General features: G+C 37.1%; 1 protein-coding gene across 1 annotated transcript in view; it reads right to left on the minus strand.

Annotated features, from left to right (window-relative positions):
- Window positions 1-3,231: 3,231 nt before the first annotated feature.
- The window catches only part of UBE2U (ubiquitin conjugating enzyme E2 U), a 42,707-nt gene continuing 30,787 nt past the window's right edge, over window positions 3,232-15,151 (minus strand). Inside the window, exons 7-8 of the mRNA XM_033408995.2 lie at window positions 10,923-11,011; window positions 3,232-3,317 (exon numbers count right to left, since the gene is read on the minus strand). Coding sequence (XP_033264886.1) covers window positions 3,232-3,317; window positions 10,923-11,011 — 175 coding nt within the window. The remainder of the gene's footprint in view (window positions 3,318-10,922; window positions 11,012-15,151) is intronic.

The following is a 15,151-nucleotide window of genomic DNA, read 5'->3' on the forward strand; positions in this document are numbered from 1 at the left end:
TGCTTTCTGACTTTGTATCTTTCACTTTCTCCTGAGAAAATAAATATGAACTATTGATTAGATTCTAGATTCATATTCTTTCCCATGTCTTGGTAGAAATAAAGTATTTGCATGAATAGCCAAAAGACCGGCAAGGCAATAGGATAGGAAAAAAAGGCCTTAGAAATGAACGCCAAACCAAATGATCAGTTCATGAATATTTATGAGTTGCTTATAATGCCAATGAGTTCCTATTAATACTAACTAAAAACATGTGTAAAACTTAATAATTTGCATAAAATATTCATGACAGTCATTTATATTTCCAGTTTTCAATCACTGTTCTATGACTATACCCAAAGTATAACCATAATCTCTACATTAGAATGGGCACCTTCATTTTACTGTTCCTAAAAGTAACTGTCTTCACATCTAGTCCTCCTATTAAGTGGGGAAACAGGGTAAGTATGCATCATTCAAGAAACACTAATTGAGTGCCAGGTACCAGGCTAAGTGCAGAGAATACAAAGCTAGAAGAACAGTCCTGCCCTGGTCACTCTGCATGAACAGATGAATCTCCCCACCACAGGCGCTGAAAGAGACAGGAACAGACTGCTACAGAAGGAGAGGATGGGGGGACATGGGAGCCTGAATCATGGACCATTCCACAAAACACAGTGGAGCTGGATCTTCATGCCCTCCTTGTGGAGCACTCTGCCAGGTTGAAAACGTGACAGGACGGAGAAGGGAAAAGAACCAAGGGCATAATGGGGCTAAAATAAATGTGGTTATGATAGGTGCTGTTTTCTAGACTGAGAAAATTTCACAATTTTTTACATTTCTATTTTTATTCTCTGAAAACACTGGGGGACATGGGCTTTTGTCACCCCCTCTCCTTGGGAACTAATATTTATTGAATGTCCATGCGCCAACACTATGTGGTTTATATATATATATATATATGATCTCATTCAAGAGATCCAATACAAAACAAGTTTGCAAGGTAGGTAATATCTCCTTTGAACAGATAAGGAGACAAGCTCAGAGAGGGTAAGAATTTCTCCAAGATCTATCTGACACTACAGCCCATGCCCTTTCCCATGCTGCCTCCAAAGATAGATTTTCCATGCGAGAACTGAACTAGGGCCACAGTAGGAAAAGCATGAATAATAGCGAACCTCGAGTACTTCCTATGTACCAGATACTGTTTGAAGCAATTTATGTGTAGTGTAGTGTGTTCCACCTTTCAACTCAGACTGAATCCTAACTTGAGACTCTGCTGGGAAAGATATCCCAGACAGAAAGCACAACGTGGTGAGAAGATCTTATGTTCCCAAACAATAGTGGGGGGAAAAAAAAGGAATTTAGGGTAGCTTAAGAATCGGGTCTTGATTGATGAAGGGATGGGAGGACAGTAGGAGGAGGGGTGTGAGGCAGGAGGGATATGTCTCTCTTTTTCCTGAAGGCTCTGCAGATGAAAGGCTCTCAATTTGCATTTTCTGGGTTTTTTTAAAGGGGACATTTCAGCGCGAGGAAAGTTTTCTCTGTTTTCAAATATTAAAAACAGAGAGATGCAAAAGGTATTATATTGCATGTACACATAGACCAATTACTCACTTGCATAGATTCCCAAACATTTCCTACTTGAAACTCTGAATTGACCACTTTGCTATACCTCATGTATTTGATGAACATGAGACTTTTAATAATTATTTAAAAAGAAGTTGATTCCACCATACTTTATATTTTCGCATGCTCAAATATTTATGCTGTAATAAAATTATGTAGATAAATGTAATATCTTTTAGACACTTTACTTAAATAATGTTTAAATTAATGTTTTGTTATTATCTGATCTAAATATATTCTCATCAACCACCAGATGGCATAAGGTGTGAGAGTTTTATTCTGACAGGGTCACCACGCACATGATAATTTGACCTATAACTTCAAAATAATGTATTTAGGAAAATGTCCTAGCATTCAAACAGTTCACAATTATTTCAGCCATATGGAGAAGTGGGTGGATAAGTTGAAAATGACATGGTCCTACTTTTCCTACATGTTGGGGTTCTGTGGGATGCTGGCCTTACATAATGAATCAATAATCAAACAAATAAAACAAAGCAGTTCTGTTAAAGGAAATCAAAAAGGAAGTCATGTCACAGCAAAATTAACCTTATATTCTAAGTAGGTTTCTTTAAATGAAACTTGAAACATGCCTTCAAGAAAAAAACCATGCTGACACTTCAACTTCTGCTTCATAAAAACTTTTCTACTGCTTATAATTTACTCTGAAAGCAGAAAAGTTTCTAATGCAAAAGCTTTCCTCCCCTTTGGCTTGAAGGAAAGTTGCTGCAGAAATCAACTGAAAAAAGAATATCTAACCAAAAAACCCAATCTGAACTATGATATTAAAGGATAGGAAAGTCTATTTTAAGAGCCTTGATTTCTACACAAATTCAAAATACAGCACATTGTTTTTATTAATCCTATTATTTTCACCTAGAAAAGAGGTCACAATGCTAACAAGGAGCTAATAAAAATGATGTAAATACAAAAAATAGGAACTTTAATTCCCCTAGCTTTGTGGTAGCACATTCACTGAATGCTTTGCAATAAGCCCTCCAGAATAAATGACCACTGGCAACACAGCCAGTACCACAGAGCTGAGATGGAATCTGTGCTCTAACATGATGAAGCAGAAAAACTGCCTTTAGGAGTCAAGAGACTGAAGATGAGATTAAGGTCCCTTCCTTAATGTGGTCCAAGAGTCAATCATTCCAAAAGATATTGTAATAATTTACCTTTGTATTTAATTACAGACTTCCTCACTAGATTTAATATATTTGGTTCCTGAGTGAGAAATCCATCTGTGAAAAGAGGAAAAGGTGTTTGGAACCAGGAGAAGAAAGAAATACTAACTGGTGATATGTAAACAGGCTGGTTTTTCTTTTTTCCTGTTTCTATGTTCTATTTTGATAAGGTTAAGAATGAAAATAAGAAGAGTAATAGGAAAGGTATTGTGGGATTCCTTCACTGTGGCTCATGTTCTATCCCCACCTTTGGCAGCCGCGAGATAGCAAGGCTGTTTCCCACCTGGGTTCATGTGAAAGGACAAAATGATACCTCTTATTTTTGTTCTTATGTTTAAAAGAAATCCAATGGGTTTCTTCCGATAGTTCAGTTAGTAGAAAGTGAATAATAGATATTTCAAGTTCATAGGATAATATTCTAGACAGTTAAAATTACTTACTTTAAACCCCATTCTTTAGGGCATCTTAGCTCATTTTTCTTCCATTTGTAATACTCTCCAATGAAATTTGGATCTTCAAGCACTGAAATTAGAATATTTTAAAAAGGAGCTATGCATACATTCTTTAATAATAGTTTAAAGTTTACAATAATTTATTTCTCCTTAAGTTAGTATGTGGCAATAACACATACTATTATTGTTCAAGTCACATTACGATCCTCAGACACTCTCCAAATTTCTTCTTTTAATTTAAACTTTGTGATACTGGATATTGTTTGAAACAAACAGATTGTGACTTTGTAACTTATCATGATATTTGTTTATATATCATTTATAGAAACGAGGATAGTTTTAAAATAACTCATACAGAAACTGATACCATAGTTTAACAAAATTCTAATGCAACGCTTCAAGGGAAAAAATAAAATCAGGGAGTTTGAAAGTGACATTACAGATCTCGATCTTCTACAAAGCAAGAATCTGCAACAGATGATCATTCAGCCTCTAAATGAATCCCTTGTCTCTCTTTTTTTTTTTTTTTTTTTTTTTGGCGGTACGCGAGCCTCTCACTGTTGTGGCCTCTTCCGTTGTGGAGCACAGGCTCCGGACCCGCAGGCCCAGTGGCCATGGCTCACGGGCCCAGCCACTCCGCGGCATGTGGAATCTTCCCCGACCGGGGCACGAACCCGTGTCCCCTGCATCGGCAGGCGGACTCTCAACCACTGCACCACCAGGGAAGCCCCCTTGTCTCTTTATTATTGGGAGACTGCCGGTTTCATTGACAGTTACCAAGGTCACAATGTCCTTCCTTAATCTGAGGGCTGAGTTTCCACTGCTCCTCCTTCTGACCTCCTCAGCAATTCTGAGTAAATTTATCCCTCCCCTATGGAAAGGATCCCTCTAATATTTGAAGATAGCTCTCAGGGCAGCCTCAGTTCCTTCAACTTTTTCTTAAGTCATGATTTTCTAGAGACCTAACCATCCTCATCCTGGTGGTGAACTTTGTTGATATTCCTATTAAAGTTTTCATCCCGAACTGGCTCAGAATCTTGATTTCATATCAATAGCAAGATACAGGTGGGATTGCTACCTCCCTCAATCTGTGTGCTGGACTTCTCTCAATTTAGCTCAGATATGCATTAGTATTTTCTGGAAATCACATTATACCACCGGCTCATATGTTTGTGGTTAATTATAAGCCTTAGGCCTTCAATCAAATTCACATACAATTTACGGAAAACCTACTACGCTTAAGCACTGGTAGTTTTTACACAAAATACTATTAATTCAGATCATTCACACACGCACATATATATCCTTCCTTTTCCCCCCGCTCCCTCCCCTGTTCACTTGTGTGCTTTCTCTCTCTCTTTCTCGCTCTCTCTTCTCCTTCTAATTGTCCTGGGTTTATAGTCCTGATCTATTTAACCAACCAGATGCTCCCCACCAGTCCTGTCTCTATCTGGAGCTTCTTTTTTTTTTTTTTTTTGCGGTATGTGGGCCTCTCACTGTTGTGGCCTCTCCCTTTGCGGAGCACAGGCTCCGGACGCGCAGGCTCAGCGGCCATGGCTCACGGGCCCAGCCGCTCCGTGGCATGTGGGATCTTCCCAGACCGGGGCACGAACCCGTGTCGCCTGCATCAGCAGGCGGACTCCCAACCACTGCGCCACCAGGGAAGCCCTGGAGCTTACTTCTTAACAATGATAAATTAACCCCTTCCAGCTTGATGAAATTTGTCATTGATAGAGAAAACATTTAAACTGAATAATTCTCCTTTTCTTCTATTAATATTACATGATATTCACCAGCAATGTTCCAATCTATTCTTTATCTTCTTCAAACACACATAAACACACATACATACATATTCTTATAGACTTAATTAATACTCTTTATTATTATTTGGAATATATTCCTTCCTTCCTTTAAGGAAGCAAATCTGTACTCCCCAGAGTTCTTAGCAGGATTCATTATTTCCTTTAGATGATTATAATAATTAATATTAATAGAATTCTTACTATATATGGGGGTACTTGTAAAGTAGATATGCAGTGCTTACCATTATAATACCCACTTCACAGATGAACAGACAGACACAGAAAGGTTGAGTAATGTGTTCTCACATGTACTATTCACTACTACCTAAACAAAATTTAAAATTTATTTGATGTTAAGTTCCCTGACCAGGTATTGAACCCAGGCCATAGCAGTGAAAGAGCCAAATGCTAACCACTAGGCCACTAGGGAACTCCTGAAATTTACTCGATGTTTCTATTCAAGGATAATCCATGTCTTTCCTTAATTTGTTGGAATTGCTCTTCCTACATTTTCTATTTGAATATGTATGGCAGTCTCTTCCTTATATATTATGAAACCCCAAATGGCATGATTATCTTTCCTGAATACAGTAAGTCCCCTACATACGAACCTTCAAGTTGGGAACTTTCAAAGATGCAAACATGCATTCACATGTCCAGTCATGTAAGTTAGTTCATGTGTCTGGTGTACACTGTCACATGCGTGCATACTCTACAAGTGGTTGTGCTTTTGTGTACTTTTTTGTGTACTTTTGGTGTAGAGTACAGTAATACAGTACCTTTATTTCAAGCCCAGAATATCTGGAAGCAAGCATAAAAGCAGCAGTATGTAGCTGATTGTGTTAGTTGGGTATCTAGGCTAACTTTGTTGGACTTATGAACAAACTGGACTTACGAACACGCTCTCGGAACGGAACTCGTTTGTATGTAGGGGACTTACTGTATTCTCATTTCTTTTATATTATTGACTTATTTTCTCCAATGCTTTCTCTATTATCCAAGAGATGAAATATGCCACAGTATCTGTACAAACTTTTAACACTTCCTATTTTATCCCCATAATTTTTTCACTCGTCTCCTACCATCTGACTGTAAATGCCTCAAAAAGCTTATCATAATACTTATGTTCTTGTCTTCAACGAAGCCCATTGATAGACATAGAAGATGCTCAGTGGATGATGTTGATGGGAGGGAAATAATGAAGAAATGAGGACCAGTGAAATTTTGTCAGAACTTCTTGAAGTTAAAATCCCCCCCATCACTATCATACCTTGCCCTTGTGGCAGTTTTGTAATCTGTGTAGAAAAGCATCCTCTACTGCCTCCATGGTATATTTCTTCCTTCCTTTCCTTCTGAGGATTACTGGACATCGCTTCTACTCTGCTTTTTCTATGACACACCTATTGTCCAACATCTGTATAGGTTGATCTGAAAAATTTTCTTCCACTCTGGGACTGTCGTGTCCAAAGAAATATATAAGCACTAACTTACCTTGGCATGTTTTATTTTCACATATACTATCTTATGCTAACCATGGAGGAACTTAAAATAGAGTTGAATATTTTTGTCAATGAATAGAAATGAAAAATGAGGTACAAAGACTAAGCTAAATTAGGTTAAATGACTAACCTAAATTCACTTAACTGTGTCTGCAAAACTAGTATAAGGCTAGGAGTCTCTAATTTCTGATATCAGGTTCTTCCCACTAGGGCTTTTCCATTGGCTTGCACACTGTAACCACCTGGGCAGCTGTAAAAACTACTATCCCCTGGTCCTGCTCCCAAAGGTCCTACTGTAATTGGTCTGGGGGTGCACCCTTTACACGGGGAATGTGCACGAGCTCCTCTGGTGGTTCTAAGGAGCAGTCAAGACTGAGACCACTGCATTAGAAGCCGATGATACTGCTTCTTGCATCTAAATGCATTTCTGGAGACACTTGCCCTCACTGCTGGCTCAAAGACTCACGGAATGAAAGTATCCTAAGGTGAAAGCAAGCATTCCCATGATGCTTCAGGCTGTTTGGTCTGTCCTGATGACAGCAAAGAAACATCAGGAAGCCTCCGCTCACTATTACAGGGTACACTGGTCTGAAGGAATTCTTTTCGTATAACATAAACATTTCCTTATGGGGATCATATTCTGTCATTAAGGTGCTGTTGCCCCACAGCCAGATGTATTGGTTTGTTCTCTGCCAAACTTTTAATTTGCCATTCTGTAGTGATGGACAGAGAATAGTGGATCATCAGTACATTTTCCCATATGATTGTCTATGATTATGAGCAAATCATTGTAATTACTGAAAACGTACTGCACATACTTCAGAGTTTGAATTTAAATCTCAAGTTATACAGAAATTACAATTTTATATCATATTATGGAGGCAATATAATATAGAGGAAAGAACAAATATGGAGTCAGAGGACTTGGTTCAAGTCTTTGGGCCACAGCCCACTTGTACTAATAAATATTAGCCACACTTACTGAGCACTCACTATGCACTAGGCACCATTATAGCGCTTCAACGTTAAGATGTACGTTCTGTGATTATTCTCATTTTACAGATGAGAGAACTGGGACATAGAGAGGTTAAGAAACTTATCCAAGGTCACACAGCTAGTAAACTGCAGAGCCAGGATTAAACCCTGGCAATATGTATCCAGAATTTACACTCTTACCAATATATGATATTCCATGTGTGACCTTAGGGTAGATTACTTAGCTTCCTTTGGTCTTGGTTTTCTCATGTGTAAAACAGAGTAATAATAATGCCGAGCTCATTGGGTTGATATACAACTCTGCATGACATATACTAGGTGTTCAATAAATATTGGTTGGTAAGTGAATAAAAGGATAATAAGATTGGGATGATTAAAAAAATACAGATTAAGAGGTACAAACTACTATGCATAAAATAAATAAGCTACAAGGATATATTGTACAACACAGGGAATATAGCCAATATTTTATAATAACTATAAGCGGACCGTAACCTTTAAGAATTGTGAATCACTAAGTTGTATGCCTGAAACTTACATAAGATTGTACATCAACTATACCTCAATTAAAAATAAATAAGAAAAACAATATGGAGTATACTCTGTAAACTGTGTTATACAAGAATAAACTTACTAGTATTATGGCATACATGACTATGTATAGATTTGTGGCACAAAGATATGCAATAGAGTTAATACTCAAAAGCATAATATAGGGCTTCCCTGGTGGCGCAGTGGTTGAGAGTCCGCCTGCCGATGAAGGGGACACGGGTTTATGCCCCGGTCCGGGAAGATCCCACATGCCGCGGAGCGACTAGGCCCGTGAGCCATGGCCGCTGAGCCTGCGCATCCCGCAACGGGAGAGGCTACAACAGAGAAAGGCCCGCGTACCGAAAAAAAAAAAAAATCATAATATAACCTTACTCATCACTATTCGTAAAATAAAAAGCTTTTAAAAATATGCACAAGAGTTTAATAATCTTTCCAGTGATAAAAATATAACTGTAGAAAATGAAGTTATTAGAAGTTCCCCCTTTATTTCTGAGTAGTTAAAGAAGCATTCTATAATCTAACAGCTTCATCTTTCTTATTGCCAGGAAATTAAGCCATTAAAAAAGATAGTATTGGATCTCATCCAGTTGAACTATCCAAAGACAAAATTGGCCAGCAGCACATGTAAGGTTTACATTTAATTTTTTTAATTAAGTGCTGGTTATTATTGAAGGAAAGCTTTTGAAACATTCTAATGACAAATCTCTGTAGGAAAGAGAGGCAGAGTGATTGTGAAATCTTGCACCAAGGGCTAGAATCAAAGTCTCTGAAATTCTTCTGGGCTAGAGGTAACCATTACCAGCTATTGCCTTCATAAAGAGAAATGAATTACATACTAGGTTAGTGACAGATGTAGAAACAAGAACCAACTTAAATATTTTGGTGTCAAACTCTTTTGAAGAAGAAACTGTAGCCAGTGATACTTCATTATTACTTCCATTTTAAAATTATTCTTTATTATAAGACAATCATTTTGGAATTTCTTTGTTTGGGCATGTGCTTCTGTTTTTTTCCTAGCAGTTTGGAGTTTCCAAGAGCCTTCATATATTTACACGTTATTCCATGAAGCACCATCCTATAACAATCTGTTTGTTTTTTGGTTGAAGGAGTTGGACGCTGAATCATTCCCTGGAGCATGCCAACTGCCTCTTGACACCACATCTGTTAAGGGTTATCACCTCCTGGAACCCATCTGAGCTCCTCAGAGCCTCTTACATAGCAAGTACTCAAGATGTGTTTGCTGAATCGACTAAGAAGCGCTCAATCAAAATCTTTTAAATGAAGTAAACATTCATGTAATCTGGTATCAAAATCAATAAAACTCTTTTACACTGATAGTGTTGTTAAAGACTACTCCTTAAAGCACCTTGAACGAGTTATTTTTCTTAATCACTAATCTACGAGTCAGTGAGGAAGATAATGTATAATCACAAAATAACTAATAACCAACATCCTGAAAGAACAAGTAATTTCTTAGAAATTATTGACCTCACATTTTTATATTTATTAAGCTTAGTACTCCTTTTTGCTCTAATTTGTGTCTTAAAACTAGATATGATTTTTTTTTTCTGGGTGATATTTTGTTCTCTTAAAACCAATTAGTAGACTATCACAACGATGAGATGAAACACGATGAGACCACAAATTAAGGCAGTGGTCATGGAGGTGGAGTAAAGGGGAAACATTTGTAATGTTGCAGGAGATAAAATCAATAAGGCTTAATAAGGGAGATAAAGAGGACTAGGAAATGTCTATGATTCTGGCTTGGCAAGTAAATGCAAGAACGGTGATCTACCACTAACCATGAGAGGTAATGAAGGAGGGAGAATAGGTTTTGGAGCAACATAATGAATTCACTTTGGGACATCTTGGGTATGAGGTGACTTATTACACAACTGTAAATATGCATTCAGAATTCAGAAGAGAGCCTGGCTAGAGATGAGGCTTTAGGAATTACTGGCATGTGGGCTAATGAAAATCATAGTGATGGATGAGGTAGGTCTCTTAAAGAGAGCTGGGCAGAGAATACTGAATGAAGAAGTTATTGCTAAGGAAAGAGGCAAAGGAGCGCTTAGGAAGGTAAGAGGAAAACCATGGATACATGGTATCTTCTAACTCAAGGAGAGCATAGCCAATAGGATTTCAAGTAAGATAAAGACTAAAAAAATGTAATCACTGAATCTGGGAATTCGGAAGTCACTGATAACTTCAGAATGTACCATTTTGCAGGATAGCTGAAGCAAAGTCGTATTTCAGTAAATGTGTGCAGACTGGCTAACCTACTTTGATACAAATAATGAAACAGTACTCTAAAGATTAGATTAAATGGGACCAAAAAGTTGTCCAGCTCTCCTATTCCATCTTTCTAGTTCTTAATGTATGATGGTAACAGATGATTTTTCCTTCGACTGATATAATTGAGCATCCCCAGGTTTTCTTGCTGTCTTTCTACTTAATAATATCTCTGGCTTTGGGGATAATTGTGTTTAGCACCAGAAAGTTTCCTCCTGCTATCATGGTTTCCTTCTGGGGTAAAGGGCGTAAAGTAAAGCTCAAAAGACCGAGAACTTTGTCTTTTATTCGTCCAATTGCCTATCTTTCCTTTGGGCTTTTAATCAGACTTCAGTCCAGGACTCTTTACAAAAGAGGGACTAAATGAACAGTTGTTGAATGATTAGTATATAGAGCCAACAAAGAAGTTTATCACCCTCAGATTCCAAATATGTGTCAATTAGTCTTTGAAAGCAAGACAAGCTGAGAATGTTGAGATTAATATACCAACCCCCCTCCCCGCAAAAATAAGACAAGGTTAGATCACCTTACATGGAGTTCTGTAATATTCTGTGGCTTTTGATGTGGCTATTCTAGACCAAGTCTTGTAGTAATCATAAAATGAGACTGATTTAATTGATCTGAAAATACAAAATAAGATCAGACAGTGAGTAGCATGAAAGTTTGCTTTTTAAAATTATTTTTAACAGAGTGGACTCTTTCAGATACCTTGTCACAAGACATTAGGCTGATCTGCAAATTCTCACATAGTTATTTCTAACAAATGAATCTAACATAATTTTCCACGAATACATGCAAATCACAAAAAAAGGTCCATCCAAACCAGTTTTCTATAATAAGTGTAAATGTGCATCCATGTGTATATTATAAAAAGAAAAATATAGGTTTAAGATAACTGTGCCTTTCGTGACTAACATTGAAAAGAACTTTAAATAAAACATCCTAGCTGTACATTTTCTCTTTCTACGATAAACAACTTTCTTAAATTTCTATGCCAAATTTTAGTAAAATCACCTTTATTTTCTTTTTATTATGAGGAGAAATGAAACACCAGAATTGAAATTAGTTTAATCTTTACACAGAATCTGGCCACTTTCAATGAGGGAAAATAAACAACTCTTTTCTAATATTACTGCCAGCACATTTCCTTCCCTGTGCTAATATTACCAAATCCTAATGGGAGAGCGAAGACTGTTACAAAGTATCAAACGGGACCTATGAAACAGTCTCTTACTCTTAAATAACTGCATTTCCAATTTTTTTCTTACAATCTTCTTGAATGCAGAGATTCTCAACACTCCACAAACAAAACATTACTTTCAGATATTTTTCAGACATGTGAAATCATCTATTAACTGACTTAAACAGATGCTTAAACATCAAATATAAAAGACTTTATGTCTGTTTTAATTTTAAATTCCTAGCTCTTTGGAGGAAGAAGCAAATTTTCAGTTATAATAGGTTATTAGCACTAATTTTTATAGGTAAATCATAGGTACCTTAATATCTGACTCAATTTTGAAATTAATGGGGGCAATATCTAAATTTGTTAATGCATTCATTTATTTAAATGATAATTACAGACACCTAATTTTAAGACTAACATTTTTCAAGTGTGTTATTGCTTTTGTAATCACACTTAAGTAGAAATCTGAAACTTGGTAAAGATAAATTAATCACTACTATTATTGCTTCCAGAGCTACATGCGTGCTTTATACTACTAAATGATATACTAAACTAACATTAATTTGCCAATGAAATGTTTCAGCATTTGGCAACGGAGGTAACAAAATGAAAGGTTGCATTATATCTCCTGCATGAAAAAGCTTGTGATCAATTTGCTGTCACAGATCACTTAGCAGACAACAATGACCCAAGAGGAAGGAAACTGTCAACATACTGTCTCATGAAAAAAAAATACACCATCTTCAGGCACAATCGTCTCCATTGTTTTTTGTCTGTTTGACGACGACCCATGACCCTCTCCCTTCCCAATGGTGTCCTGTTCAATTTCAAGCTGTTAGCCTTCAGGGGCTTTCTTTTATTCCCCTAGAATAATTAAAAATATTACTCTAAAAGGTATAACTTTAGTATAGTTTGAATATACAAAACAGAATGCCTCAAACATTTGGGAGTATCTGCACTTTCAATTCTATAAAGGAAATAGCCTCTTAAAATAAGAGAACAGTAACTATTTACTATTATTCAGATAAAATATGAAGGGATGTGTACAGCATAAAAAAATACATGTGTTTATAGTTTCAACCAATAACAGGAATTTATTGAGTATTATTGTTGGCATTATGAATATGAAAAAGTAGAAGACATAATTTTAAACTGAACCTCACTGCTTATTATTATTCTGTTGGGAAAATAAGATATATATCTGAACTAGTAAATAGAATAGCTTCATATATTAACATAATAAACTGTTACATCATTTAACATAGACATTTGGAGACTACAATGACAGATACTTCTTTGGCAGTGGCAATAAGCAAAAAAACTTTGGAGGAGGGAGCTGTAACTTTGTTTTGGAGCCATTAGGGAAAGTGTCACCTGGATATGGACCTGGGACAAAGGAAGGAGGCATTTTAGGCCAGGGAATCAGTATTAGCAATAGCTTAGATGGCAAGGAGCATGGTGTGTGCATGCCTACGTACAGAGGATGTTGGGGGAAGAGGTGAGAGTAACAAGATAATTGACTAGAGTAGAGAGTTCCAATTTCAGAGGAATTGGAATTTGATAAAAATAGGTGAAACTAGGCAATGCTGGGTCTTCAAATTTAGGCAGAGAATGGATTAGACTCGATTCAGTAACCTTGATTTATTAGGTGATAGACAGTAATCAGAAGTTCTCAAATAAGGCAAGTAAACTATGAAATCAGTGATTGAGTAAGAGTTTTCTCTGGCATTAGCATGCAGAGAGGATTATGTGAGAGATTAAATGTAGGGGGACCAGTTAGGAAATAAATTCAGTAACGCAGGCAAGAGATTCTGAGAGCTAAAACTCGGGTGGGAGCAAAGATCAGGAAGGGGAGGAGATGAATCTACGAGAATGCTAAAGAATTGACTGAACCAGTTGCCTGATAGGGTGTGAAAAGTGAAGGAATTTGAGGGTCAAATATTCTCCTAAAACCCAGAAGACCACTTAGCTTTGCTATTAATAGAAAGCGTCTAGAGAAACCGAAGTAAAATATGAGTTTAATTTTAAACATGGGTTGTAGGTGATGACCTTCAGGAGTGTGACTGAGAAATTGGGACTGGAAATAAGAAATGTAGGTCAAATCAACACAAAGGTTGATAGATGACGCCATTAGGGAAAACAAACTCCAAAAGAGTAAGTAAGTGTTTAGAAAAGAGTGAGCAGAAACCAATTCACAGTTAAGGGGGGACCTGTGAAAGAAACCAAAAGGATCATTAAGGGAAGAAGAGAATCATGGCAGCGCTATTTCATGGAAGCAACATCCCAACCATCGCCAAAGCCTAATGACTAAATTCTTAAATATCTCTGGATATTTAGTCACGTATTCAACAGTATCATGACCAAGAGCACAGGCTCTGGAATCAGCTGGCCTGGGTTAAAACACTCTGGCACCATTTCTTATTAGCTGTGTAACTCCGGGCACGTAGCCTAACCTCTCCACGTTTCCAGAGATAGAACTTTCTCCAGTGGTGGTTGTGAACATGCATAAAAACAGCCAAGGAAGGGTTTAGCATCCCTCAGCACTCAGTGTCAGCTGGTCTCCTCAACTGCCTTGGGTAAGTAGCTCATCATTTTCCTCCTGTAAACTCTAAACAGCTTCCTAATTGTTCATCTACCTCAGTCTCTCCCTATTCCAGGTTATCATGCCTCTGCTTGAAAGCCACAGTTGGTAAATAGTTCTATAGGATGACATATAAACAACTTTTAAATAGAACTTGAGGTTCTTCATCATCTGGCCATTTCCAACCTTTTTTCCCGTCATTCATCTCCACATCCAGAGGCTCCATCACATGGAACTTCCTGGGGATCCTGAGTGTACCAAAATATTACATTTCCATGTCTGTGCAAGCAGTTCTATTAGAGAGTCTTTTGCCCTCTGTGCCTGTCAAAGTCTTACTTATTAAAGGTCAGGTACAATAAAAATAATACAGACATGAAGGTTGTCACAGTGGATATTGTGGTTGCCTCCCCGATAGCTGTTCCATTCTTCTTCCATTCTGTACATGCCCTGTGGTCTGATGGGACTGACCCCACCCCTGGCTCTAAGCCAGTTGAGTGGTAACTAGTTTAGGGACAGGAATCTGACCTAAATAGCTCCAATCAGAGTGAAACTTATTCTAGCTTTCTAATACATCTTGATCTCTGAGAGTGTTGATCCCCTTTGTTCTTCTTCAAGATTGCCTTGTTATTCTAAACCCTTTGCATTTCTACATACATTTTAGACCACTTGTCAGTTTTCAGAAAAAAAATAAGGCTGCTGAGATTTTGCCTGAGACTGAATTGAATCTATAATTTGGGAAGAGTTAACACTGTAAGAATATTGAGTCTTTCCCAAGCCATAAACTTTGTATATCTCTATTTCTTTATGTCTTTTAAAATTTCTCTCATATTTTGTGCTTTTTCAGTATGGATACCTTATTCATCTTTTGTTACATTTTGATGCTGTTGTAATGGTATTTTTAAAATTTCATTTTCTATGTGTTGATTGCTAGTATATAAAAATATAGTTGATTTTTAAATATTCATCTTGTATCCAGGATCCTTGCTAAATTTA

Source organism: Orcinus orca, chromosome 1 (assembly GCF_937001465.1).
Source record: "Orcinus orca chromosome 1, mOrcOrc1.1, whole genome shotgun sequence".
In the NCBI taxonomy this organism is placed as follows: Eukaryota; Metazoa; Chordata; class Mammalia; order Artiodactyla; family Delphinidae; genus Orcinus; species Orcinus orca.